Source organism: Pezoporus wallicus, unplaced genomic scaffold (genome assembly GCF_028554395.1).
Source record: "Pezoporus wallicus isolate ANWC-B61680 ecotype Strahan unplaced genomic scaffold, APGP_CSIRO_Pwel_v1 contig_7113, whole genome shotgun sequence".
NCBI classification, from domain to species: Eukaryota; Metazoa; Chordata; class Aves; order Psittaciformes; family Psittacidae; genus Pezoporus; species Pezoporus wallicus.
The window spans coordinates 138670-164225 of NW_026642076.1; the positions used below are offsets into that span (position 1 = coordinate 138670).

Below are 25556 nucleotides of genomic sequence, written 5' to 3' on the forward strand. Positions count from 1 at the left end.
CGTTTGTCAGTTTGGCTTGGTTTGAAAAATAACTTTGGACAAAAAAAAAAAAGAAAAAAAAAGAGAGAGAAACAAAAATCACTGGAAAGCAGCTGAGAGTCAAAGTTTTCCATTCTCCATGGAAAAATATTTTCACTTTAAATCTGGGTTGTGTTCGTAAAGGAATAGAAAATATAAGTGACCCAACAAAAAATGTAGTGTACTGGATCAATTTGTTCTTTTTAAAGAAAAATTCTACAGACTCTGATTGAAAAATAATATGCATATATATAGACTCTCCCTGGTAAGAAAGACACATGAGGAGAGTATTTATGGGTTCACTGCTCTGCTTCTTCAATATCTTCATTTCCTTGAAGGATTAGCACTCCTTGCCACTGAGTGGTATATTGGAAAGAGATCTCCACTTCGCTACAAATCCTGTGGCTTTTCCCTTCCCAAGCCCTGTTGACTCATATTTAATTTAGGACTTGGGCATTGCATTGACATATAAGGTCCTTTATAAAATGGAACATTAAGAAAATAATTCATGGGCATCACCGTGTTGCTTTCTGAACAGTGATAAATGTCTTTTCTCTCTGTTTCTTCAAATTGTATAGGAAATATGTGAAGTACAACAGCTTAATTCCAGTGCCTGCATACCCAGGGAGATTTTGCTGTTGTAGCATTTTAAAATGCCTATGAGACGAAGATTGTATTTTATTGTGAATCTTTATCATGTCCCAGAGAGGAACTATTTGCCATAATCTCAGAAAGACTCCGGTCTGTGTTTTGTATGCTGATTTAAACAGCAAGATCCCACCCAGACCGAAGGTACTGTAATCGAGGTTACACATTGCAAATAGAGACAAGTGCGTTTCTGTCTACTTTAGGATTTAAAATTCAGCTCATCATCTTTGAGGAAGTTAGAAAAAACTTTTATCCATGCGTATATCTATAGCTGTTTAAATACAGAAATAATTGTACCACTAAGTGCACAACTTGAAAAAGGAACTTTTTATTATGAAACACCTCATGTGGTCAAAGATACTGCCATTTGTGCTTCTTAAATTATTTTCAAAGTTGTTGTGTACCAAAAGCATCTAATTGATACATGGTTCAAAAACTGATGGTATTTGCTGATGCCGTCAGTCATGGTGAGTAGCTGCCTAGCTGAATAACTCATCAGCAAAGAAGTTTCTAGTTTTTCTCTTACTCCATTAGGAGAAAAATACCTGTCACAAGAAAATGTCCACACAATCTGCCTGGAAGCTGTAACACCAAACAAGAGTAAAGGATATGGATGGTATTGTTTGTCTAAGATGGCTGGATACCCTAGAGCCATCAGTGCAAATTATCACTGCTCTGAACTGGCAGTAAGGCTGGGGAAACTTAGTGTTAATGATACTGTCCTACTTCGCTGTGGGTGCTAGTACAGGGGTGCAAGCATGTTATTTTGATCAGAATGGTAAAAATAACAACAGATAATAATAAATATATGGAAAAGAAGCATGATAATAATAGCATGTTGAGATTGTAAAATTTAATTAGGAGAAAAACTATTCTGGATTATGCAAAAGAGTATATTCAGGTGACTGCCAATAAGATGGCTTTGCCTCTTGCATTTTAGTAGAATTTTTTTTCTGATGTGCACAGGATGAAACTTTAAAATTCAGGAACTTCTAGGCCACACTGTTGCAGTTACAGTGTTGATTCTTCTTTCAACATGAGATCCACTGAATAATTTCTCTTTTTCTCATCCCTTAGTGAGAACAAAAATGACAAAATGTGTCTGCAGAAGGAAAATACCTATCAGAGCCTAACTCATAAATCTTCTCTTTTCTTGTCTCCTCCTCAGCCCTTCCATACTCTAGAAAACTAGCTGACTGAGACACATCATTTGAACAGAAATTCATATAGATATATGGTCTTATGTGTGGGACGTTTTGAGAGAAAGGTAGAGGGAAATATTTCTGTGGAGGAATATGCTATCAGGGATATTCTAATGAGTGACCAGGAATGAGGACAGCCCCAAAGGTGAAAGAAGTATGGGACAAACATTGAATATACTCAAGGTACTCCATTTTTTTCTGTCCTGCAAGATGCTTCGGATCTATCACAAGAGTTTCTGCACAATTCTGAGGTCACTTCTCTTATTCCTGCCTGCTGGTAGCATTGTCCAGGGCAAGCTGTGTGTTGGGGGAGAATTACTGGGGGTGTCTCTTTAATACCGGTGAGGAAGGAAAGGCTAATGCAGAAAAGAGCTGGGGAAATGTTCCCCAGCCGTTACCGGAAGCTGAACATTTGGAAATTGAATTCACGAATGAGATAAGAAAGAGAAAAGGAACTAGAGCTGAAAGCTGTCGTAAAAGGCAGAGGTTTCTGTGTGGAGGGGTCCTGTGCTGCCCCATGCAACTCTAACAGCTACATTTTGCAGCAGTGAGTGTCTCTTGTTTCAGAAAAAAGTAAACTAGTTTGAAGAGAGAAGATAGCAGAAGAGGAGGGAAATTTCTATATGACAGGGCCACACTTGCAGTTCTTTATCTGATTGCTCTCCAACACCTAGGGAACCTCTGGAATTATTAACAAAGTACTAGTGTGATAAAATAAAGCTCTGATGGTAGCAATTGAGTAAATATTAGTAATTTATTCAAACTCTCAGTTAAGTTATCTTGATGATTTAAATATGTGTTTGTGAAATGTAATGTTGCCCCATGAAATTTGCTTTTTTGCTTTGGGTAAAGATACAACTTTATGTCTAGCTGTTAAGTGTGGTTTCACATCTTCAAGGTTTTCACTGCCTTGCTTGCAGTAAAGCTTAAACAGCAGAGAAATGGAGGAAAACATGAAACAAGGTAACTACTTAATGAGAGTCTTGGAAACCTTGAGGTTTTAATGGCTTTGCCATTTATTATTTATATTGCATGGTGGGTGCACGCTTTGCCAAGTAATGTATAACCAGGCAGCTTCTCAGATTATGGCTTCAAAATTGAAAGAGATAAAAGGACATCAATATTGCTGTGTTTCAATTTAGAAATAACGTTCAGGTTTGAGATTATTATAGTTCTTCCTTTATATTTTAGACTGAAAATAGTTTGTTATTAGATCTCGTAAAACATCGGTGTGATAGTAGGTTCTTCTTAGGATAAGGTCAAATAAAAGGACGCTTAAATGCATGGCTGTAATGTATTGGTTTGAAAATGACAGCAGGAAAGGGAGTGCTTCGTAGAGGCTCTTTTGCTATCAGTTTGGTATGGTTGTCAGCAGCTTAGGTGAGACCATTTTATATATTCCTTATGAGCTTTTATTACCTTCCATTTCTTTCTGGTTTGCAGTTCCACTGTCGTTCTTGCTCTGACCCATGGAGCTGTCTTCCCCTCCTCAGCATCCTGCCTCCTCATCTGAGCATGTGCTGACTTTCATCTTGTTCTCTCTAAGGAACTTGAATTCTTTCACTGATCTCTGATAACACCAAGTTCAAGATCCTTCCTCCCAGCTGCTGCTGACCTTCAAAATCTCATCTGTGCTGAGAGCTAAGCTGTTTGTATTTGTTCCTTTCCAAACTCCCCTCCCTCCTGCCCAGTTTTTCCCATTGCTTTTTGCTGTGCATGTCTGTGATCAAAACCATTGCCTGGTTCTCATTGACTGATTTTCTCTTGGCTCCTTTCTCAGCTACTCAACAGCTATTCCCTTCAAAGAAGCTATATTTCAGCTCATTCATATTGTCCGTCATCTCCACATATTCTCCTTTGCCATCCTCTGCATTTTTTTCTCTGTATCTGCCTTGTCATACTGATTTTGAAAATGATTTGGAGCAGGGCAGCACAACTTATGCTTACAATGCCTTGTGGATTATCTGTAATTAAACTATTCATCCAGGGCTATTGGATGCCCTCTTGATAGGATGCCCTCTTGATAGGATGCCCTCTTGATAGGATGCTCAAGGTATTTTCAGTTTGCATTGAGGTCAGTGAAGTGCTTAAAGTGTTTGGCCCCTGGAAGCAAATGAATCTGCTCCTGGCTGATAAAATCAGAAGGAAAATATTGAACACGACCTCCTCCACCATAGTCCAGAAGCATTTTACATTTCTGTGTGCCTAAATATCATCATTTACTTTTAATGATCTAAGCAAAATAAGCAGTTTATATACTGAAAAGTAGCTTTTTGAAAATGGATTTGTTACTTTTTGGTGTGTGTTGCTAAAGCTTTGGGCTTTAACTCTTTTGATTTGTGTATGGTTTGTTTTTAGTACCTGAACAATTAAAAAATATAGCATTTTTAAATTGTGAATAGCGCTAAAACCTTTAATCAGAAAATTCTGATTTTGATTAATTGAGTGGAATATGGATTTTCTTGATGATGGTGTGAGATTTTCATGTGTCCAGGTGCATTTTAGGGAATCCACATGTTGCAAAAACATGGGGCATGCAATGTTAAGAGATTGGTAGTGAGGAATCAGAGGCAGGAAGGATACCAGGATGAAGATGGAAGACTATGGATCTAATTTTACCCTAGTATACATTACCCACATTGATAGTGGATCACAGGGATTTTTACAGGTAATCCTTGGAAATATGGTCGTTAGAACCACTTGTAGTATTATATTAGTATTTCAGTAGCAATCACCAGCTTGATTGTGCTGAAAACTGTACATGGGTTCTCCTACCCCAAGAGCCAACTGCATTATGGATTATACTGCATTTCTGTACTTATGAAGGTTCAAGTGAATTAACCAGTTTTTCTCTGGAAGGTGTCCTCACCCTAAAACCACAGTGATCAGGCAGAAAAAGGGTACTGCAGGGAGGCAGTAGACAAAAAACTAAACACATGAGATTGTCTTTGGACTGTTTCAAAGCCGTATCTGTAGTGGTTCTCACAGATACAAGGAATCAATGCCTGAGTTCAAGAGAGCATTAAATCTGAAGACCAGATAGGCTGTACGCAACTCTGTGTCTCTGTAGAGAGCTAGAGCACATCTGTAATATTTTACATTATCTATGTATATCTTTCTATAAAGTTTGGAATCCAAGCCTCCAGGATGCAATGCTTGTTTTAGTCTAGGAATGAGGTATTTCAGGTATTTGCTTTTCCTCATTTGAACACTGTAGCTACAGCAACGACTTTCCAGGGCCAACTCAGGTTTCCATTCTATTCTATTTAAATAGTTGCTTGGTTAATTAATTCTTAAAGAGACATAGGACACTAGAGTCATTCTCACAAATATAGAATAATAGATAGTTCATCTCATTAACAGTTTCCTCAGGAATAGATGCAAGGGAGAGTAGGTGCATGAAAAAGCAGAGGGGTATAATGTGTATTTTCTGGCAGTGTATTAAATGATGTGATGAATGGATGTAAACTTTCTGTTTATTAAGAAAAGTGTGTAGAAAGGGAAAGTCTAATCCTTCTTCCTGCTTTATATCTTTGATGAGAGGAAAGGCAGGAAAACTTCCAGCCACCTATTCCTAAAGTGCCATCCAGCCTCAGGCACTTGGATACCTTGAAGGGCAAGTCCCTAAATGTTCCCCATAACCAGGAAGAGAAGTAGCCCTCAAGGAAGCCTGACCTGGTTGCTCTGAACACTCTGTGAAGGAGCTTCTCTCCCTCCCTCCCTCCCTCCCTCCCTCCCTCCCTGCATCTATTCATCTCATAAAGGTAGCCAGCTTCTCATTAGGTATCCAAGGGTAGGCAGTGGAAATATCCCAGTGCAAATAATGGAGGGCTCCAGCCCAGAGGCCTGGGGGCAGACAGGGCCGCTGCTTCTTCGCCAGCGCTGCTGACGAAGCACAAGGTGAACTGTTCTTTCAAAAGGGGAATAACAAGAATGAGCATGGTTTTATCCGCGTTCCCCATGAGAAACAAAAGGGAGGAGATATAGGATTTAATTCCAATTAAATTAGCATTTAAACAAAAAATGTTTGGATTTGAGCAGGGCCTGGCAAAACACCAGCAGGGACATGGATTTGTATCACATGTATGAAGATTTAACTCCTTCACTTGATTTTAGGATGCAGAGAAGAGCTGGGCTTTCAGCTATGGGGAGCTGCTCCAAGACATTGAAAATCCAATTGAAACCCTCTCTTTTTCATCACAACTATAAACCCCAAAAGGTACCAAATAAAACCAAGTGCTTTCTTTTTGCAGACCTGCCACTCAGAGAAGTAAGAAATGGCATCAACAGCACACTTCTCAGAGGAGGAGATGGCAGAGCTACAAGAGGCTTTCAGCAAAGTTGGTGGGTACAGCAAACAGGAAACGCTGCAGAAGTGTGAAGCCATGGCAAGCTCTTTTCTCATGTACTGGTTTTTCATAAGGAAATGGTCCTTCACTCCAGTGCTGATCTGCTATATCACAGAGACCACAGAAAGTCCTTTTCCTGCCACTACAGGCCTCCTAGATGAAACCACATCAGCACGCTGCAGAGCAATGGCTTCTGACCAGAGACAGATGGCATGGCAATGAGTGGCTTATGAAATAACCTCCAAAGCTGTACAGAAAACCATGTTGGAAATACTCTCATGTCTTTTCCTAAGAATATTGTTTATTCCTGACAAAGTATTTGGAAAGCAAAAAGTTTTTATTTTAGTGGAAATTGCTTACTTTGGGGAGGGAAAGTCTGGAGAGGACAAATGTGCAAATGGCCACAAAATTTGTAATCCCTTTACTATGACCTTTCAAGACACATAAATTTTTAAAGTATGCTTTTCCTTTCCAAGACTTTAAAGGTCTCGTCTGATTTGTCTCCTTTAAAGTCATGCAGACCATCCCTGTCTACCCAGATTCTAAGAAGAGGTCCTTGTACCTCTCACAGCTCACTTAACTTTTATTAGCAGATCCGTCAGCCTCACTGGATTATGTGTTAATCAGTTGTCCTTGCTGTTTCAGGCGACGGTTGTTTCATTTCTGAGCACACAGTAGTCCAGGCTGGCAATCTTAAACATGTGGTCACTGTGTGCCACATACACCCAAGGCACTGACAAGGCAAACACTGGAAGGAAACTCTCGTTCCTCTCCCAGACATTTCCTTCTCCAAGTCCAGACCCTTTTGTTGTATGACTTCAGAAATAGATAGGATGCCTTTTGCAATCTACATTGATCCATGCTACTGATGCTGAAAGACAAGTGCCTTTTTGCCACATGCAATGAGCAGCTCATGTTGCAATTTACCACACAGGAAATTAACACATGCCTCTTTGAGATCACCTCAGCCTTTGGGCTGGGGGAAAAGAATCTGCAGAACAGGAAACACACAGATACATAAAACACAAACACAAATATGTAAGCATAAAAACATATATATGTAAATGACCATGTACATAAGCATGGCTTTTCAACAAAGCCTCTCCATGCGATAGATTCAGTTTTCTTTTTTGTCTGTGGAGATTTACACAAACTGGCAAAGAAAGAACTATTTAAACTGTATTGGTGATCTCATAAAATCCTACCCCAGATCTTGCAGCTGGCTCAGCAGGATTATCTGTTCAGCACCATCTCAGAGAAATGCCCAAGTTTTTATTTTAAGGATGACCATATGCAGTTCCAAACCTCTAAACTCATGACTTCTGATGATATTGGAAATAGGCCAAAATCACGTTATACCTGTGAATATATGCATGCGTAAAGTGGAACTTTGTACAGCATGAATTCCATTCTCTTTAGCTGTTCTGTAGACAGGATACTCCCTCTTTAAATTATGTTTGTCTATATATAACATCAGAAAGTAATTACATGCATCTAAACCTAGCTTTGTTAAGGTACTGCTGTATGTCTAAAACATAAATTCATCACTGTCGGGTTTTGTTTGGTGATAGTAATTATTTTTTGGGTGTGAATGACAGAACAGTGGTTGAAAATACCGGGTTTCAGGATAACAATTTTTTATATATAACATACCCTTCCCCAGGTAAAATAAATGCAACAGCCTTTTTTGTTTGTACATTTCATTGGGCTGATGTAGAATATAAATGTTTCCTTGAATCGTTGCAGATGTCAGTGGGAATGGCTTCATCCATACCAACGATTTAACAGATGTGTTGAAAGCAGCCAATCTCCCTCTCCCAGGATATAAAGCCAGAGAACTCATTCAAAATTTGACAACCACGGGGGATGGCAGGATCAGTTTTGATGAGTTTATTTCAGTAAGTAAGATGCCATGCAGAATACTCAAGATGCTCCCTAGGGCACATGAGAGGCACAAGCACAGGGCACAGGGCCTCATGGGTATCCATGGGGGTACCCACAGGGGTATCCAAGGAGTCCCCTCACTGGAAAAGATGAAAGAAAGAAGTAATCCAACTAGAAATCCTTCAATTAACTGGGACAAGTTACATGAACGCTGCTGCATATTGAATATACTTCATATCTTTCAGTTTGGTTGATTTAGCTGGATACAGTTTTACAGTTATGAGTTGAAAAAGGTTTATGTTCTGGCTAGATGGCTGTCATGGTTTAAGCCCAGCCAGTAACCCAGAACCACGCAGCCGCTCGCTCACTCTCCCCCTTCATCCCCTCACCTGCTCCTGGAGGTACGAGGGGGGAGAATCAAAAGAATGTAACTCCCACGGGTTGAGATAAAAAACAGTCCAGTAACTAAGGTATAACACAAATCACTACTGCTACCACCAATAATAACAATGATAAGGGAAATAACAACAGAAGAGAATACAACCGCTCACCACCTACCGACCGATACCCAGCCCAACCTGAGCAGTGATCTGGGCCTTCCGGGTAAATCCTCCCAGTTTATATAGTGGGCACGACGTGCTGTGTTATGGAATACCTCTTTGGCTACTCTGGGTTAGGAGTCCTGTCTCTGCTTCTTCCCAGCTTCCCCTCCTCCGTGGCAGAGCATGAGACTCAGAAAGTCCTTGGTCAGGGTAAACATTACTGAGCAGCAACTAAAAACATTGCTGTTATCAGTGCTGTTCCCAGGCTGAAAGTCAAAAACACAGCACTGCACCAGCTACTAAGAAGGAGAAAAATGACTGCTACTGCTGAACCCAGGACAATGGTTACAAAAACTTTCATCAGATTGAAACTGAAAACTTTATGGAGCATTTTCTTCTTCTTTTTCTGGCCTGAAGTGGGGTAAAACCAAATACTAAAGCAGAATTTCCCTCTGGGTGGAGAAGTAGATTTTTGCTTGTCCTTTCTTCAAACCAAAATTGTTAAAGGCCCTCCTCCTGTACATTTTAGCTCCATGGTTTCATACCATATACATTTCTGTTACTTAGCTGGTCTTTGTTCGCATAGAACGTAGAAGTTTTTTATGATCCTTTTCTGCCACGGCAGATACACAAATTTTACACAGAAACCCAGTGAATAATACACAAGCTGTGCTTCCCTCTGCATGAAGCAGAGAGGATGTGTCTCATGGCCCAAGAGCAAACTGGTTTAATTCTCTGAAATTTTATAATTGTCTCTCGTGTTTGAAAGATTTTCCAAAACTTGAAGAGTGATGATGTTGCTAAGTCGTTCCGAAAGCAAATCAACAAAAAGGAGGGGATCTGTGCCATCGGTGGGACATCCGAGCAGTCCAGTGCTGGCACGCAACACTCTTACTCCGGTAGGTACAGCTGACCTACACTGACAGCAACTAGGAACAAGTATGTTGCAGCAGTGATTCAGATTACCCTTGGCTATTGTGTTGTTACTTGTCTCCCCTGTATCCACTTCTGATATGATTCTGATATAGCCATCACGACCCACTACCACTGTCTCTGACGGTTGTCACTTGAGCAGAGTTATAGAGAGGAAATAAAGGTCAGGTTGGGGGTGAGGGGAGCACACCATCACAAATGCTTCCAAGGTCTCCACCCATCTGAGCACAGAGGACACCTCTGAGTTACTGGAGCCCCTGCAAATGCTGCTGGTACAGGGTAGCCCTGCTGGACTATAGGGAATATTTGCCCACTACCCTCTGAATACTCTTTGGGAGACTCCAATCCTGGACAGGCTCTTCTAGATATTTAACATGTGAAGGGTGTAATATACAATACAGAATTCACTATTTAAACTTACTTGAAGTTACATGGGATTTTAATTTAGCAAAATGATACAACAATGCATTAAAATTGTGGTGCAACTACATATTACACTTAGCAGAGCATAGCAGCTGCAACATATAGTTGAATCACATGAACTTCATTACCAGTCTCTATAATACACCTGTTCTCATGGCACTAAGCAACCCCAGTCAGTGAGAGGGAGTATGGAAGGAGCATTAACCAGCCCAAGCTCATTGCTGCCTTCAGCTCATTTGCCTGTCTCCTCAGCATTCTTCCCTTGTGGGAGTTTGTTGATTAGTCAGACGGATCAAAAAATTCTTCCAATCATACTGGTGGGTGAGTCTTCTCCCCCAGAAGTTCTGCTTTTGTAAATGAAATGATGGTAAAAGTATTGCAACAGCAAACTGATTGATTTGATGTTGTGTTCACAGAGGAAGAAAAGTATGCCTTTGTCAACTGGATTAATAAAGCCCTTGAGAAAGACCCTGACTGTAAGCATGTGGTCCCGATGAATCCAGAAACAGATGACCTCTTCCAGGCAGTTGGTGATGGCATAGTGCTTTGGTAAATAATACCTATCTTTCTCACAACTGGGAACCATGAGCCTGCAGAAACTCACATCCCTGCTTAATGGGAAGCTACTGACCTTACATTAAGATCACGCATCTTTGCAGATTCAGGGCCTTAATAATGCTAGGGGATTTTCCTTCTTTTATCTTCACAAATATAAAGCTTCTTTTGTGTTAAATGAGAGTTTCTCCTTTCCTATGGGCCCTTGCAATAAGATGAGTTCAGTGAAATTTGAGGAGTCACTTGGGTTTATTTTTGTGCAAGGATTTTTGGGGGTTCACACAAAGCAGCAAAAGATAGTGAGTGCTTTCACAGAAATTTTCTGCACAATAAACTTCTCACACAACTTCACCTTGTCGCATTCTTTGCCTCACACCTATAGTACAATCTGCATGACCCAGAAGAATTTCTTGCATGCATGCCTGTGTGTACCTGGGAAAACAGAGGCTATCTATATTTTTTCAGTAACACTCCAACTCTTTGACTTGTCCTACAGCATAGTGATAAAAACTGTATCTGTATTTTGTGTTCACATATCTAGTAATGTATTTCTTGTTGTTTCTTCTTTTATTTCCAGTAAGATGATCAATTTCTCAGTGCCAGATACCATTGATGAGAGAACAATCAACAAAAAGAAACTCACACCCTTCACAATACAGGTACTAAAATACAAGATTCTTTGCTTTTCCCCTTTGGATGCTTTGATATAATCACTTAGCACAAAGGCTGGAGATACCGCGGTCCTGCCTAACACAATCAAAGTTTTTTATGGCAAAGGGAGATGTTCAGGTCCACATCCTAAAACCATGAAGATTTATATTTGTTTCTTTCCAAATATATGAGCAATCTGACTGAACAAACTGTGTTTGTGTTTGCCCAATATATTATGTTTACCAGTTCACACAACAATACGTAGAGATATATTTTTATAGGAACAGCACCTACATATCTGGATACAGAATATAAATAGATATATGGAAGAGATACAAACCTAACCCAGTTTAGCCCTCAGCTACTCTGATTTGATGGAACATTAGCCAGGCTCAAATAAGCTCAGAAGCCATTAAATTGGATTTTTATGCTGTATACCACATTTTTCAGTTGTAATCATTTTGGTCAGCAGCATAGCTTAGTGATGCAGCTCAGATCGATCCCTGTCACACATAGACATGATTTGATCAATAAAGCTTCTACTTTAACTTAACCCTTTTAAAGCTCTCTGGTGGAGAAAAGGTAATTAATTGGAAATGCTCCAATATTTCTACCTTATGAGAATTTGCACTATGTCTCTCTCTGCATTTTGTATCTAATCAAATCTCTGTCATGCCAGTGGTGATGAAATTCATGTGAAAAATTGCAGAGCTATGTGATAAATTATATTTTCCAGGCTTCTTTGCCCTCTCTACTTGCCCTGTGTTTACCAAGTCACCTTTCTGAATAGTGCAGACCAGATTTTCTTATACCCTTTTTTATAAATGGGAAGGAAATGGCAAAGGAACATAATGTTCCTGAAACATCAGTTTCTTTCTGCCCCTCACTGTGAATGACAGAATCCCTCCACTTCCATTGGATGCTCCCAGGCCAGGACTCCATGCTCCAGATTATGGATTTTGGAGCATGGAGAAGATATCTAGACTTGATCAGTTCTGACCTTGGCTGAATGTCAAGGTTGAAAACCCAGCAGGTTCAACCATACTGACTCCTATGACATACGCTGGTTATACACATTGCTAGCTAGCAACTTATTTCTATCTCAGGTATTAGGTCTTTTGCATACTGCTTAAAGAGAGATGAGCCTGGAATATCTGATAGCTGATTGGGTTGTAGCTCCCTTATTTCTCCATGTGTGCAAGACACAGGTGGATAGCTTGCCCCATGCTAAAGCTAAGGCTGCGCTTGAGCATCTGCCTATGCATTAGCTGTAAGGAGAGCCTGGGTTTGATAACCAGGACTGAGCCCAGACATCTCTGAATACGGCTGTATGGTCTGAGCTCCAATGCCTTGTGACATGGTGTCTTTCACCTTTGCCAAAGAGCTCCTTTCCATCTTCACATTGGAACCCAGAACTTTCAATACTTAAAGGGGGCTTATAAGAAAGATGGGGACAAACTTTTTAGCAGGGCCTGTTGTGATAGGACAAGGGTAATGGTTTTGAACTAAAAGAGGGTAGATTAGGACTAGATAGAAGGAAGAAACTTTTTACAATGAGGGTGGTGAAAAACTGGCACAGGTTGCCCAGAGAGGTGATGGCTGCACCGTCCCTGGAGACATCCAAGGCCAGGTTTGACAGGGCTTTGAACAACCTGATCTAGCTGAATATGTCCCTGTTTATTGCAGGAGGGTTGGACTAGGTGACCTTTGAAAGTTCTTTCCAACCCAAACTGTTCTATGATTCTATGTTTCTATGATTCTGTGATTCTGTGTACATAAATGCCTTCACAGTGAAACTACTTGTTTATCTCACTGGTTTTGTCTGTCCTCCCTTCCTGTATCCTCAGTTCTCCAGTTGCTGCATCATTCAGAAGTTCTCTTTTTTCCCTAGGAAAATCTGAACCTCGCCCTGAACTCTGCTTCAGCCATTGGGTGCCATGTTGTTAACATTGGAGCTGAAGACTTAAAAGAAGGGAAACCTTACCTCGTGTTGGGTCTTTTATGGCAAGTCATTAAAATTGGACTCTTTGCTGACATAGAGATCAGCAGGAATGAAGGTATGTATGGCTCTTCATTTCAGTGTTCTACTATTATCACTGAACAGCCTTTAGGATAAAGTTCTTTTTAAAAAAATCTTGATTTAATTTTTTCTTCAAGTATTTTTTGCCTGTCTTCTTGCCTGTGCTGATTTCCCTTGCTCTTCGCAAGTTCCAGCACTCCAAAGTCCAAGGCTACATGCAGGCTTGTATGTGCAGAGCGAGTTTCATGCTCATTGGGTCAGGAATGATGGTCTACACCCAGGTATATTGGTGTTTTGGTATTAAATCTGGGATAAGGAAATGCTGCACTGCATTTAGAAAGCTTTGCTCTTTTCTTGCTCTTGATTGTCAAACATCTCCTCTTTCTTTATGAAATCAGAATTATAGGATCAGAGACTAATTTAGGCTAGAAGGAACCTCGGGAGGTCCACCCTGAATGTCTTCTGGTTCAGCCACCCAGCCACCCAATTCAAGCTGTACCATCTCAAGGTTAGGTGAGGTTGTTCAGGGCCTTTTCCAGTGCTCTCTGGGCAGCTTATTCCAGAGCCCAACCACTCTTGTGATTTTTTTTTTTTCCCCTTACATCTAGCTGGAATTTTCTTTCCTGCACCTTGTGACTGCAACTTCTCATTCTTTTGCTGTGCATACTGGGAAAATGCAATTGTGGCCCCTCTGCTGTTGGAGATAATACTTATTCCTTTCTCAGACCTCTTTTCAGGCTAAACAATCTTAGTTTTCTCATCCTCTTCTCATATATCATGTACTGCAGCTGAATCTTCTTGGCTTCTCTCCACTAAACTTCCTGCAGTTTGCCAATGCCTCTCCTGTACTGGGAAGCCCTAGGCTGGACACAGCATTCCAGTTGTGTCTTACCAATGCCAGATTTCTCTGTGGAGTATTTTCAGTGTGAGGCTGTGATTATGTACATGCGATCCACATGGCACCTTACCTTGCTGCTTTCTTTCCTCCACCTCTGGATAGTCTGCTCAACCAACAGTGACACTGCTTTCCTCCAGTTCCTGTGCAGGTGTTACCTTCATTGCTTCACCCCTTGCAGATTTCTATCCCTTCCATAGCCAGAGCCATCACTTCCCATCCTTTATAGGTAGCCATACCCTGCTTAAAAGCTATTTTTCCATTTATGGTATTTTCTCCTTCATTCTCATCTCAGATTTAAATTTGTCAGGATAGACAAGCCAAGATAATTTTGATTTCTTTTCAGGTTCTGTCTTGTCCTGATAACCCTTGACTATGGGACACTGTATTTCCAATGAGCTCTCATAAGCACATGGTATCAAGGCAGTAATACATCCCAACCTCTATGGGAAATACGTGGCATGCACTAATACCATGTTTGGGTTTCCCCTGGCCATATCACATGCTGGCTCAGAGTAGCTCAGAAGACATTTAATACACTCAAGTTGCTCTCATCCTCTGTTCATATAAGCTTTTAGCTCATAGCAGTTATTTATATTAATTCCCTAGTGAATGTCTTTGAACACGGCACTATTAAACTACATTCCATTTTTTATTACTGTCATCTAGTTCTTTCTGTCTGATTTCCTGATCATCCCCTGTATTGACTATGCCACCTAGTGAAAATCATCATCAAATTTTTAGCATGTTGCTAGTATATGTGCCAAGGTAATTGATGTAAAAGAGATGAAAACATTAATCCAAATATCAACCTATGATCCACCTCCACAAGAATCCTTCTTCACCCTACTTCAGTGTTGATGTTTCTCTCTTCATAAAATACACCATCCACTTCCAAATCCTTTTGTTATCCCCTTCTGGTTCAGTTTAACCCCATAGTACCCTATATCAAATTATCTGTGGAACTCTAGATATAATTTCCTTTCTGTAGCAAGTCCATATTTCTTTCAAGGAATCCTGCATTTACGAGGGTTGATCCTTCCCTCCTGCCTCTTTCTCCTATACGCTAGTATTTTATATAAACAAGATATCTTCTCCAATTGACAGATGAGTTAACCCTACTGGCCCATGAGCTCATGAAGTTATGTGCAAGTTCTCCAGAATACCTGTGTGGATCCAGTTTCAGCATAAATGCTACTGAGATTTTATCTAAGCTGCAAAAGCTCTGTTCATTTTTTCATTCCCATCTTGCCCCTATGCTCAATATTACTGCATCCAGCTCTGGAACCCTCAGAACAGAAAATATATGGAACTGTTGCCGTGGGTCCAGAAGAGGGCAACAGAAATGTTCAGAAGGCTGAAGCATCTCTCCATGAGAAAAGGCTGAGAGTTGGGGTTCTTCAGTCAGTAGAAGAGAAGGCTTCAGGGAGACTTCAGCAGCCTGAAGTACTTAAAGGGGGCTTATGAGAAAGATGGGGATAAACACTGTAGCACAGCCTGTTGTGATAGGACAAGGGCAATGGTTTTAAAATAAAAGATGGTAGATTTAGACTAGATATAAGGAAGAAATTTTTTACAGTGAGGGTGCTGAAATACTGGAACATGTTTCAAAGAGAGATGGTGGATGTGCCATCCCTGGAAGTGTTCAAGGTCAGGTTGGACAGGGCTCTGAGCAACCTGATCTAGCTGAAGATGTCCCTGTTCATTACAGGGGGGTTGGACTAGATGGTGGTAGCAGCAGTGATCTGTGTTATACCTTAGTTACTAAACTGTTCTTATCTCAACCCATGGGAGTTGCATTCTTTTCGATTCTCCTCTCTGTCCCTCCAGGAGTAGGGGGAGGGCAAGAAGGGGGGGAGTGAGTGAACGAATTACCTGACTGGGTTTAAACCACAACACCTTTAAAGGTCCTTTCCAACCTAAACTAGTCTACAATTCTATGATTGTATTTTAATTAAGATCTGAGGCAAGGAAATAGGGTAGTTCTTAGAGCACACTGAATTTGGTTTGTGCTTCTATTTCATCCACTACTAGATCCACAACTAACAGCCTTGTCCCCATTTTATTGATGAAACCCTTTTCCTCTTTATGTCTTCTGTCATGCTAACTTATCTTGAATTTTGGCAACACTTTGGTCCCTTTCTTTTAGAAACTAGGATTTCAAAATTTGAGAGAAAATAGTTATACATTCTCCTCTGTAAGTATTCACATCATTATTTTTCTCTGTCTGTCCTGCTTAGCCTTGATCGCTCTTCTGAGAGAAGGAGAGAGCCTGGAGGATCTGATGAAGTTGTCTCCAGAGGAACTGCTGCTGAGATGGGCAAACTATCACCTGGAGAATGCAGGATGCAACAAAGTCAGCAACTTCAGCTCAGACATCAAGGTATGAGAAACACTGACCAACAATAGCAAACCAGCAGCTCCACATTCAAATCCCTCTTCTCCAAAAGGGGATTGTTCACTGAACCAATCCAAGCAGCTGAGACTGCTCTGCCAAATATATGGGGCCAGGCAAATAAAATCATTTTAGTGTGGTTTACCTTTCTTCTTAGTAGTATTCCTCCTCCTGACCTCAAAGCCCCAGCACACCACATGCCTAGGAACAAAATGGCTGCTGGTTCTGAACATAGTGTATAGACTCTACCACTGTAATTTCAGCTCCCCGTCTCTATTGCTTTCCTTCCCAAAAGTCCTTGAATGCCTCTTGACCTGGCTTTAGTCTGTAAAAGTTAGACCTTACCCAGACATGTAACTAGGTGTAGAAGAGGATGGGGATCTTCCAATTCCTTCACTTGATCTTTCCTTCAGTACAGCACCTGGGTTACGTGCTCCTGTGTCCCAGCCTTTGCTATATCCCTGCACGCACTCACCTCCACATTTTAGTTCAGTGGGACTATTCAAAATAATATAGCTAGATAGGAAGGCACTTGCAAGGATGGGTCTCTAGTTCATGCGGCATATGTCATGTACTTGGGACTTCACGGGCTCATGAGTGCAAATTTCAGCAGAGCTTTTTCTGTAGGATATTTATTCTTCCTATGCAAATATATCTGAACCTCAGTGGTGCATTCTGGTGAGTTTCAGATGCTAAAGCTACAGTGTGAGGCACGGCCAGCATCCTAGGGCTGTAGTGGAGGGTGTCTGAGCTTCCAGGAAAGCCAGGGGATGGCCAGCACACCAGCCTCACCAGTCGTGACCCGACCTGCCTGCTCCCACCATAGCATGGCAAAAGCTGTATTTTGAAGAGTATTAGTTGAGTTAGTTAGTCAAGTCCCTACATACTAACATGTAGCTTTGTTTTCACTTGTTTGAGTTATTACTGAAGTGAGATTAATATTTTCCATACGTGGAAGTAACATTACATTTCACAAAAGATTAGATACAACATGTTAAATCCTTGTCTTTTTCCTGCCCTCTTGCCTGAAAAATGCTGATACTGTTGTTGGGTTTAACTTTTGTCCTTGAAAACTATGCTTTCTTTTCCATAACTGTTCCAGCGTTGCTTTGAAATCCGCTTTAAACATCTGCTTTCTCCTTCTGCATTTTCTTTTATTAAATGCTCAGCAGCCTGACTTCTACAGCATTATAAAGGTATGCATTTTCTTATCTCTAATTTAATGTTCAGATTAAGCCAATTCTAATACCTTTTTGTTGTTGCTGTCCTTTTTGTTGTTTCCGTCCTTTTTGTAAGTAAGTGCAACACACAGCATTTTGTCTCAGGCGCTGAGCATTCTGCAGCATATATATATATTGGCTTGGGGAAGAAATAGATCTGGTAAATACAGCATAAAGTAGGAACTGCTAAATGCTTCCAGCTTAATTAATTTAATTACGTAGCCCAAAGATTGATGCAATAAAAATGAAGCATGCAGGCACATTGTTCAGAGGAGCATTGGCATGCAGTACCTGAGCCTTAGATGTAATTTTTCCTCCCTTTAATTTCTTTGTCTGTCACAGGACTCAAGAGCTTATTACCATCTGCTGAACCAGGTTGCCCCCAAGGGAGATGAAGAAGGCATTCCGGCTATTACTATTGACATGTCAGGATTAAGGGTAAAATGAGATAAGTTTAGAGTAAATGCCGATATTTTCTTTCACTTGCATTGCTGGCCAACACAGAGTTGCGCTGGGATGCCAGAACAAGGAAACTCTTTTGAGCATTGCAACCTGATCTTGTATTTCAGAAATCAAAGCTTTCAATGAATTAAATGGTGTGTTTTCATTAGATATTATTGCTGAAACTGAAACAACCATTGAATGACACCGATAAACTACTAACTTGTAACAAGTATATTTAAATCTATTTCTTTGTCAATTTCATCAAACCATCTGCCTTTACATGGAATATAACTGTAAAAGCATTAGGGTGAAATGGCTGGATTGTAGGTAAAGCCCATTTGAAAACAGACCTGATGTTTTTAAAAGTGGGAAAGGAAATAGTTATAAATCCAACAAGGACCTGCTTTAACATCCTCACGTGTAGCTCCATTTGAGCTCCGGGTAGTTCTCGCGTGCAGTGCAAGGCGATGGGGTGAGGCTGATGATCCCTTTTTCTCCGGGAGCAGGAGAAGGATGATGTCCAGCGAGCAGAGTGCATGCTGCAGCAGGCAGAGCGGTTGGGCTGCCGGCAGTTCGTCACCGCCACCGACGTTGTGCGGGGGAACCCAAAGCTAAACTTGGCCTTCATCGCCAACTTGTTTAACAAATACCCTGCCCTGCATAAGCCAGAGAACCAGGACATCAACTGGAGCTCTATTGAAGGTGAGGGGAATGCAAATAAAGGACGTTTCTGGACACCAGTGCCACAGTATTCCCATCTCTGAGTTGATGATATGTTAACCTAAGCTCCTGTCCTTCAAATATAGTCACTGCACTATTAGCACAGGCAGCCTGGAGAAAGGGAGGCTGCTCTTCTCCTGCATGTGGCTTCTTGTATTTTGGAGGTCTGTTCTGTGGATAGTGCATGTTAAAAGACAAAAATATCTGTGCGATATCTGAACCAGTGCAGACTATTGAGTGTGCTGGTTAGTTGAAATTAGGGTTGATTTGGCATTCCCTTAATTGAGAGTATAATTTAAAACTCAGATCTTGCATAAACCTGCTGCCTGCTTGCTCTGGGTTGGGGTCAGGGCCACTGCTGTATGGATCATTTGCTGAGCTTCAGGTCCTTCTTTTTCAGCCTTATAGTGAAGCTGTTCATGCTAGGGCACAGGCTGTTCTTGATTTCTTGAAGGCATTTCAAGGCCAATCTGCCTAAATGCCATAATATATAGGGCATGAAGAAATATAACGCGCTGCACCATGCTCTCTTATTTTACATGTCAACCAGTGTCTCCTGTTTATGGTTCAGTGCACTGTAAATTCTGAGTTATGGTTTCATCACAGGACACTTATTTTACTGGAGCGTTGTGTTTTGCAGGCCTGTTGATTGATGTATCTGTTGTTTTAGGTGAGACAAGGGAAGAGAGGACGTTCAGGAACTGGATGAACTCTCTGGGTGTTAATCCACATGTAAATCATTTATATAGGTAAGAAGAGGTATTACACTTTCTTCAGATAATAAATTTGGCCACCAAATTGCTTAAAAACCAAAAACTTTTGGGCCCTATCAGAATATTAAGAATATATGCTCTTTTTTTTTGTTTGTTTTGCTGCTTTTTTTTTTTTTTTTTAATAGAAGACTATCTTTACCTCCACTAATAATTTTGTTGGGTTCCTTTCCTCTGATCTTTGGACAACGATACATCTTTTCTATTGTTTTCAGTGACCTATCAGATGCCTTGGTCATCTTCCAGCTCTATGAAAAGATCAAAGTGCCAGTAGACTGGAACAGAGTGAACAAACCACCATATCCTAAACTGGGTGGCAACATGAAGAAGGTAAAAAAAGTTGGAATAGCTCCAGTAGCGATGCTCTATCCTCAAAGGATGTCTATATCATTTCAAACAGCAATATGGGCACTTGCATTGCTCTCAAGTCTCAAGTACAGCACATTAAATGATTTTTTTTTTGTCTAATCAGTGAATAATTATTCATCCTGAAAAAGAAACGTACCTTTGACTCATGGGCTCTTTTGACAGGTGAATAATATTTGTAAAGAAAAAAGACTCAGAACCTTTGGTGTCAATATTTAAGAACTGTATTTGCAGGCCACTTTTGCTAGTGTCTTAGTCACCAATTATAATGCATCTTCACTGTAAGTCATATGGCACCAGCTTAATCGCAGCTGTCTGGATCACTGCCCTCCACATCAAATGAAGACAGTGATGATAAGCATTCTTGACCAGATGCCTCAAGAACTGATCACAGAGTTGATGCTAAATACAAAGCTTTCTCCCAGTTATCTGGATGAGTAATTCCATCCAGTTAAGCCAGAGTGATTAACTGACCACAGTATTGACTGGGACACTAATCCTTTATCTCAGTGCAATGCTGTGATGTTGGATGTACCCATGAGCCATAGATTCGTATTATCCAGGGAAATCAGTTTTTCAGGTCCTGATGGTGAAGTATAACATTTCCTTCTACGTTAACTGTTTACCATGGTGTTTTGGAACCAGCTACTGATAGTCAAACAGCTGTATTGTCACAGAGCCTCAAAGCTCCTTTTTGCCCAGGAGGATCAGGACTAAGCAACCAAAAGAATTTAAAGTAACAGTGCCTTATCTTCTTTTTTTTTTTGAGCTGCACTAATTGACCCTGTCATTTACAGCTTGAAAATTGCAACTATGCAGTGGAACTGGGGAAGAATCAAGCCAAATTTTCCCTTGTTGGCATCGCTGGGCAAGATCTGAATGAAGGAAACCGTACGCTCACACTGGCCTTAATCTGGCAGTTGATGAGAAGGTATGGCAGCCAGACACAAACTGCAAACTGTATACTCAGTTTGCATTGTGACAGTCTCATGCTGCTATCACTGAGAAGGCTTGACATGCTTTCTAACTACTCTGTTTGCGCTTATATGCAAAGACAGAATAACCTTTTGCTCGCTCCTAGTTAGGGATGCAATCAGGAAGCACATCATCTTGTGGGCAAGGCCTTTACAGGCAACTCACGTAGAATATTATTATTGTCACTGTCTGTATAGCATGAAAAAATGTTCATTGCATGAAAGAGAAAAAAATAAGTTGGTGGTCTCTGTATCAGAGAGTGGGAAGAATGTACTGGAAATAAGGGGTTGATGAAGAAGGTTTGTAATCTGCTACCTGAAGCGGATGCAATGAAGTAGCTCTCCCCATTTTAATGTAATTCTCTGTGTATGTGTGTGTTTGTGTGCATGTTTAAGAGCTCCATAACTTTGCGTAAAGACACCCAGTGTTTAGGAACTGAACACAGACTAAATTCAGTCTATAAAGCAAGGTACAGGTTTATCAGGCAGGTAATTAATCTAGGGATGCGATTACTTGCCATCAATTTTGGATGTCTTTCCAAGGTGTATGCTGACATACAAGCAAAGTATTCCAGGCTTGTGTTTATGCAGAAGGTCAGTCTTAGATGAGCATAACGATTCCCTTCTGGCCTTAAAGCCAGTGATCATTTTTTTAAGCGCTATGAGAATGAGTTATGTGCACCAAGATCCACTAAAAGGGACATTTTACAGTTCTGAAAATCAAAGCACTTTTGACATGCGCAACACCGTGATAAGGGAATTGGGGATGAATTAGACCCATTAGATCAGTTATCATGTTACAGTGTAATTCATATATGCTCTGAAGGGTGGGAAGCAGGGCAATATCAGTTCTAAGAGGACTGTTGGGGTGATGTCTGTCAAGCTGCACACATACAGGATGGTTCTGAGGTTACGGTAGACTTTGAGCAAAGGAAGATATCTTTGCTTCCCTCTTAAGGTACACCCTGAACATCCTTGAAGACATTGGTGGTGGAGAGAAGGTCAATGATGAAATCATTGTCAGCTGGGTCAATGAAACACTGACTGCAGCCAGGAAGAATTCAACCATCGCCAGTTTCAAGGTATATTTTTTTGTTAGGAATCTCTTAACCAGTGTGTCTGTTATGTTACATATGTTGCCTGTATATAGATGTATATATGCATATACGTGCACATACTACATTTTTTTGTATAGTTAACTACATAGTTTGGTCATTTTTTGTTCCCTTTTAAAAGCATGTTCAGATATACAGATTTTAGACAAGGGGCTTTATGATGAAAAGTTAACAGAAACATGATATGAACATGACAGGAAACACCTTGAATGCCAGTTTGACATTGGAAATCAAAGTACAGGGCCAGGAATGACACCTGGAACTAAGCAAGAATTGCTGTGGTTTCAATTATTATTAAACAACAGCAATTACAAATGACAGTATTACAAAGAACAATAACAATACATTTTTAATCCAGTAGACCATTCGGGGATACCTCACCCTATTTTGCAAGGTACCATGTAAACGAAGGGCCAGACAAATTCCAGAGAGCTTTTAGTTTTTCTAACACATCTGCAACACTTTTGAAGTTGGGGAACACTCAGTGGATGTAAATCAGCAGCTTGCATGAGGCAAGGACAGATCCATTAGACTTCACATAATGAGCTCAGGAGACACACAGCCGGTCCCCTTCCACCTCCCATCAGTAGATGTGTGTCAGCATCATCTCCCCACAGAAAACAAGTTCATTGGCCCAGCACTCCATCTTTTTCTTTAATGACATTGCATTCTATGACAAGGTGACCTGCCTGATTGAAGAGGGAGAGGCTGTGGATGTTGTCTACCTAGATGTTAGTAAAGTCTTTGACACCATTTCCCACAGCATTTTCCTGGAGAAATAGGCAGCAAGACTGGTGTTGATCTCTCTTGTCCCAGGTAACAAGTGATAGGACAAGAGGAAATGGCCTCAAGTTGCACCAGGGGAGGTATAGATTAGATGTTAGGAAAAATATCTTCACTGAAAGGATTGTCAAGCATTGGAACAGGCTGCCCAGGGAAGTGGCATAGTCACCATCCCTGGAGGTACTGAAAAGATGTGTAGATGTGGCACTTAGTGATGTGGCTTAGTGGTGGACTTGGCCACGTTAGGTTAACAGTTAGACTCGGTCTTAAAGGTCTTTTCCAACCTAAATGATTCTGTGATATCTTATCCATTGGAAAAAAAAAAAACAAACAAAAAACAAAACAAAACATCAATCTTTTAAATGGTTCTTAGTCTGGCTTAGATGATGCTAAGCAGCCCTTTGTGAAGATCTAAATGGTATTTGACTGAGCTGTCCATTGTTCTTGATCCTAGACTCAGGCTTTATGGGAGATCTGTCATTCTGTTGTTGCATCTAATTGTATTTTTCATCTATGCAGGATAGCAAAATCAGCACCAGCATGCCAGTCCTGGATCTCATTGATGCCATTCAACCAGGATCAATCAAATATGACCTCTTGAAAACAGAGGACCTGAATGATGAGGAGAAACTGAATAATGCTAAGTATGTTTCTGCCAAGTGACACTTACATGAGTTACCTGCTCTGTCTTTGAAAACTGCTCTGCTATCATTCTCATCTGGCCCAACCTCAGCTAATACCTCCAGAGTTACAAGCATGAAGGCTAGGAGTTAAGCAGTAAAAAAGACTATCAATGGAAATGAAGTGTGTGATGTTATATATAATTCCTGCTTTATAATTCCCTTGAAGGGATCAAAATCACTTGGCTTTACAAGCCCCTATTTTCTCTTATTAAATTTAAAACTCTTTCAGAGATCAGGGAACAATGCCAACAATAGTGAGCCATGGAAACCAGTGATTAGAGGTCAGGATACCTCTTTAGTCACATGCAAGTGGAACAAGGGCATATTTAAGAGAGAAGCAGGAGAACAGGATTCATGCCTGAAAAACTGGGTTTATGAACGTGGATATTGATTTTTTTCTCCTGAGTGCAAATCCAGCAGAGAGCAAATGCTGGGGACTTTTCCCTTTCCTTTCAGAGTTACACAAATCACCTCCCAGCCATCATCAGTTTAGCTTCTGTTTTGCTATGTGGCAACTAGAGTCAGAGCTGCCATCATTTTTATAAATAGCACTGTTCTTTTTCCTTTCTGTTTCCTACCATCTGTTCTCTTTCTTTCCTTGCAATCCCACATGTGCTTCTAACTATACTTATTTCTTCATCCTCTGCTGATGTTTTCCTCTTCTCCCCCCACCCCTGTTGTCCCAGCCCTCTTTCTCTGCATTTTTTTGCAAGAATTTCACAAATGTGTGCGCTCTGCAGTAGGAGGAACCTGGATTTTCTAGGTTTTTGTTTGTTAAAAAAATAGAACAGCCAGTAGCAGTGCAACAGTGCACTCTGAGCAGGGAGATGAGGAGCTCAGTTTACAAATTCTGGGTGAGACTCAGGCAGAAGAGAAGGTCCCTGGACGTTGATTTCCAACAGCACCAGCATCAGCTGTTGATTTCCAACAGCACCAACATTTCCAATCTCCACCAACATCAGTCTTCTGCTTTCCATCCTCATAAATTTATATTTATGTGTAAAGACTGAGTCACAGAGATTGAAGGGGAGCAAGGCCAGAACGGCTGATTGTGAGGATAATCTTTCAGGGGATGGGAGACTAAATGTTTCATACAAAAATTCAACCTGCAGTCTCCCATGCTGCAGATAATCAGTGTTCTACCATCTGGGAATATGTTCTACCTTTTAGTAGAAATGTAGTCTTCTCTGAAGCTTATATGTTTCTGTAGAAAAGTTTACTTTTCATGAGTCAATGAGTTCCCAACTCATTCTGGTTTTAATCATGTAAAAAACTTCTTAACAGAGGGAAAATTAATACTACTGCGCTAATTTGCTTGCTTGTTTGACCTCTGCATTGCAGGTATGCTATCTCTATGGCGAGAAAAATTGGAGCAAGAGTCTATGCCCTTCCAGAAGACCTGGTTGAAGTAAAACCCAAAATGGTCATGACAGTGTTTGCTTGCCTTATGGGAAAAGGCATGAAGAAAGTTTAAAGCACAAAATACTTGTACTGATGCCTGGTGTTCACCCTTTTCATTCCCTCAAACTGCTGGATGCTCTTCTCCATATCAAGGAATATGCAGGGTGCTCATGCTTTAAAGGCATGAATGTTAACACGGTTCCAGATCATACTAAAGTTGTGTGTCCACATGTATCCAGAAAATGTTTTCTTTTGAACAGTAATATGTGCTTGACCTTTTTTTTTTTTTTGCCTTATTTTCCACTTCTCTAGATATAGCTATTTTGTATTCCTGAATAAGTTTTCATACTTTTATTAATGGATACCAGGGTATTCTGTCAGAGTTCACCTGGAGATCTTCATTTTGGGAGATAAAAACAGCTTTTAGGATTATGAAATGTTATATACAGCTTCCGTCTGAAAATGTCTTCATGCTTTTGGTAGCATTTCTGCCATACTTTCCTTCGGTTTGCACCTGGGATAACAAAAGAGTATCCCTAAGCCACTGCAAGTACTAGTGACTATT

The 25556-nt window shown here is 40.6% G+C and overlaps 1 protein-coding gene across 2 annotated transcripts in view; it reads left to right on the forward strand.

Annotated features, from left to right (window-relative positions):
- LCP1 (lymphocyte cytosolic protein 1) overlaps positions 1-25254 on the forward strand; it is a 46256-nt gene extending 21002 nt beyond the window's left edge. For both annotated transcript variants that reach the window (XM_057426932.1, XM_057426931.1), the window contains exons 2-16: positions 6122-6212; positions 7964-8115; positions 9413-9542; positions 10416-10548; positions 11132-11213; positions 13097-13262; positions 16361-16503; positions 18078-18173; positions 18686-18881; positions 19570-19648; positions 19885-19999; positions 20833-20966; positions 21968-22091; positions 23427-23551; positions 24932-25254. In XM_057426932.1, coding sequence (XP_057282915.1) covers positions 6146-6212; positions 7964-8115; positions 9413-9542; positions 10416-10548; positions 11132-11213; positions 13097-13262; positions 16361-16503; positions 18078-18173; positions 18686-18881; positions 19570-19648; positions 19885-19999; positions 20833-20966; positions 21968-22091; positions 23427-23551; positions 24932-25064 — 1875 coding nt within the window. In that variant the 5' untranslated portion in view covers positions 6122-6145 and the 3' untranslated portion in view covers positions 25065-25254. The remainder of the gene's footprint in view (positions 1-6121; positions 6213-7963; positions 8116-9412; positions 9543-10415; positions 10549-11131; positions 11214-13096; positions 13263-16360; positions 16504-18077; positions 18174-18685; positions 18882-19569; positions 19649-19884; positions 20000-20832; positions 20967-21967; positions 22092-23426; positions 23552-24931) is intronic.
- Positions 25255-25556: the final 302 nt, after the last annotated feature.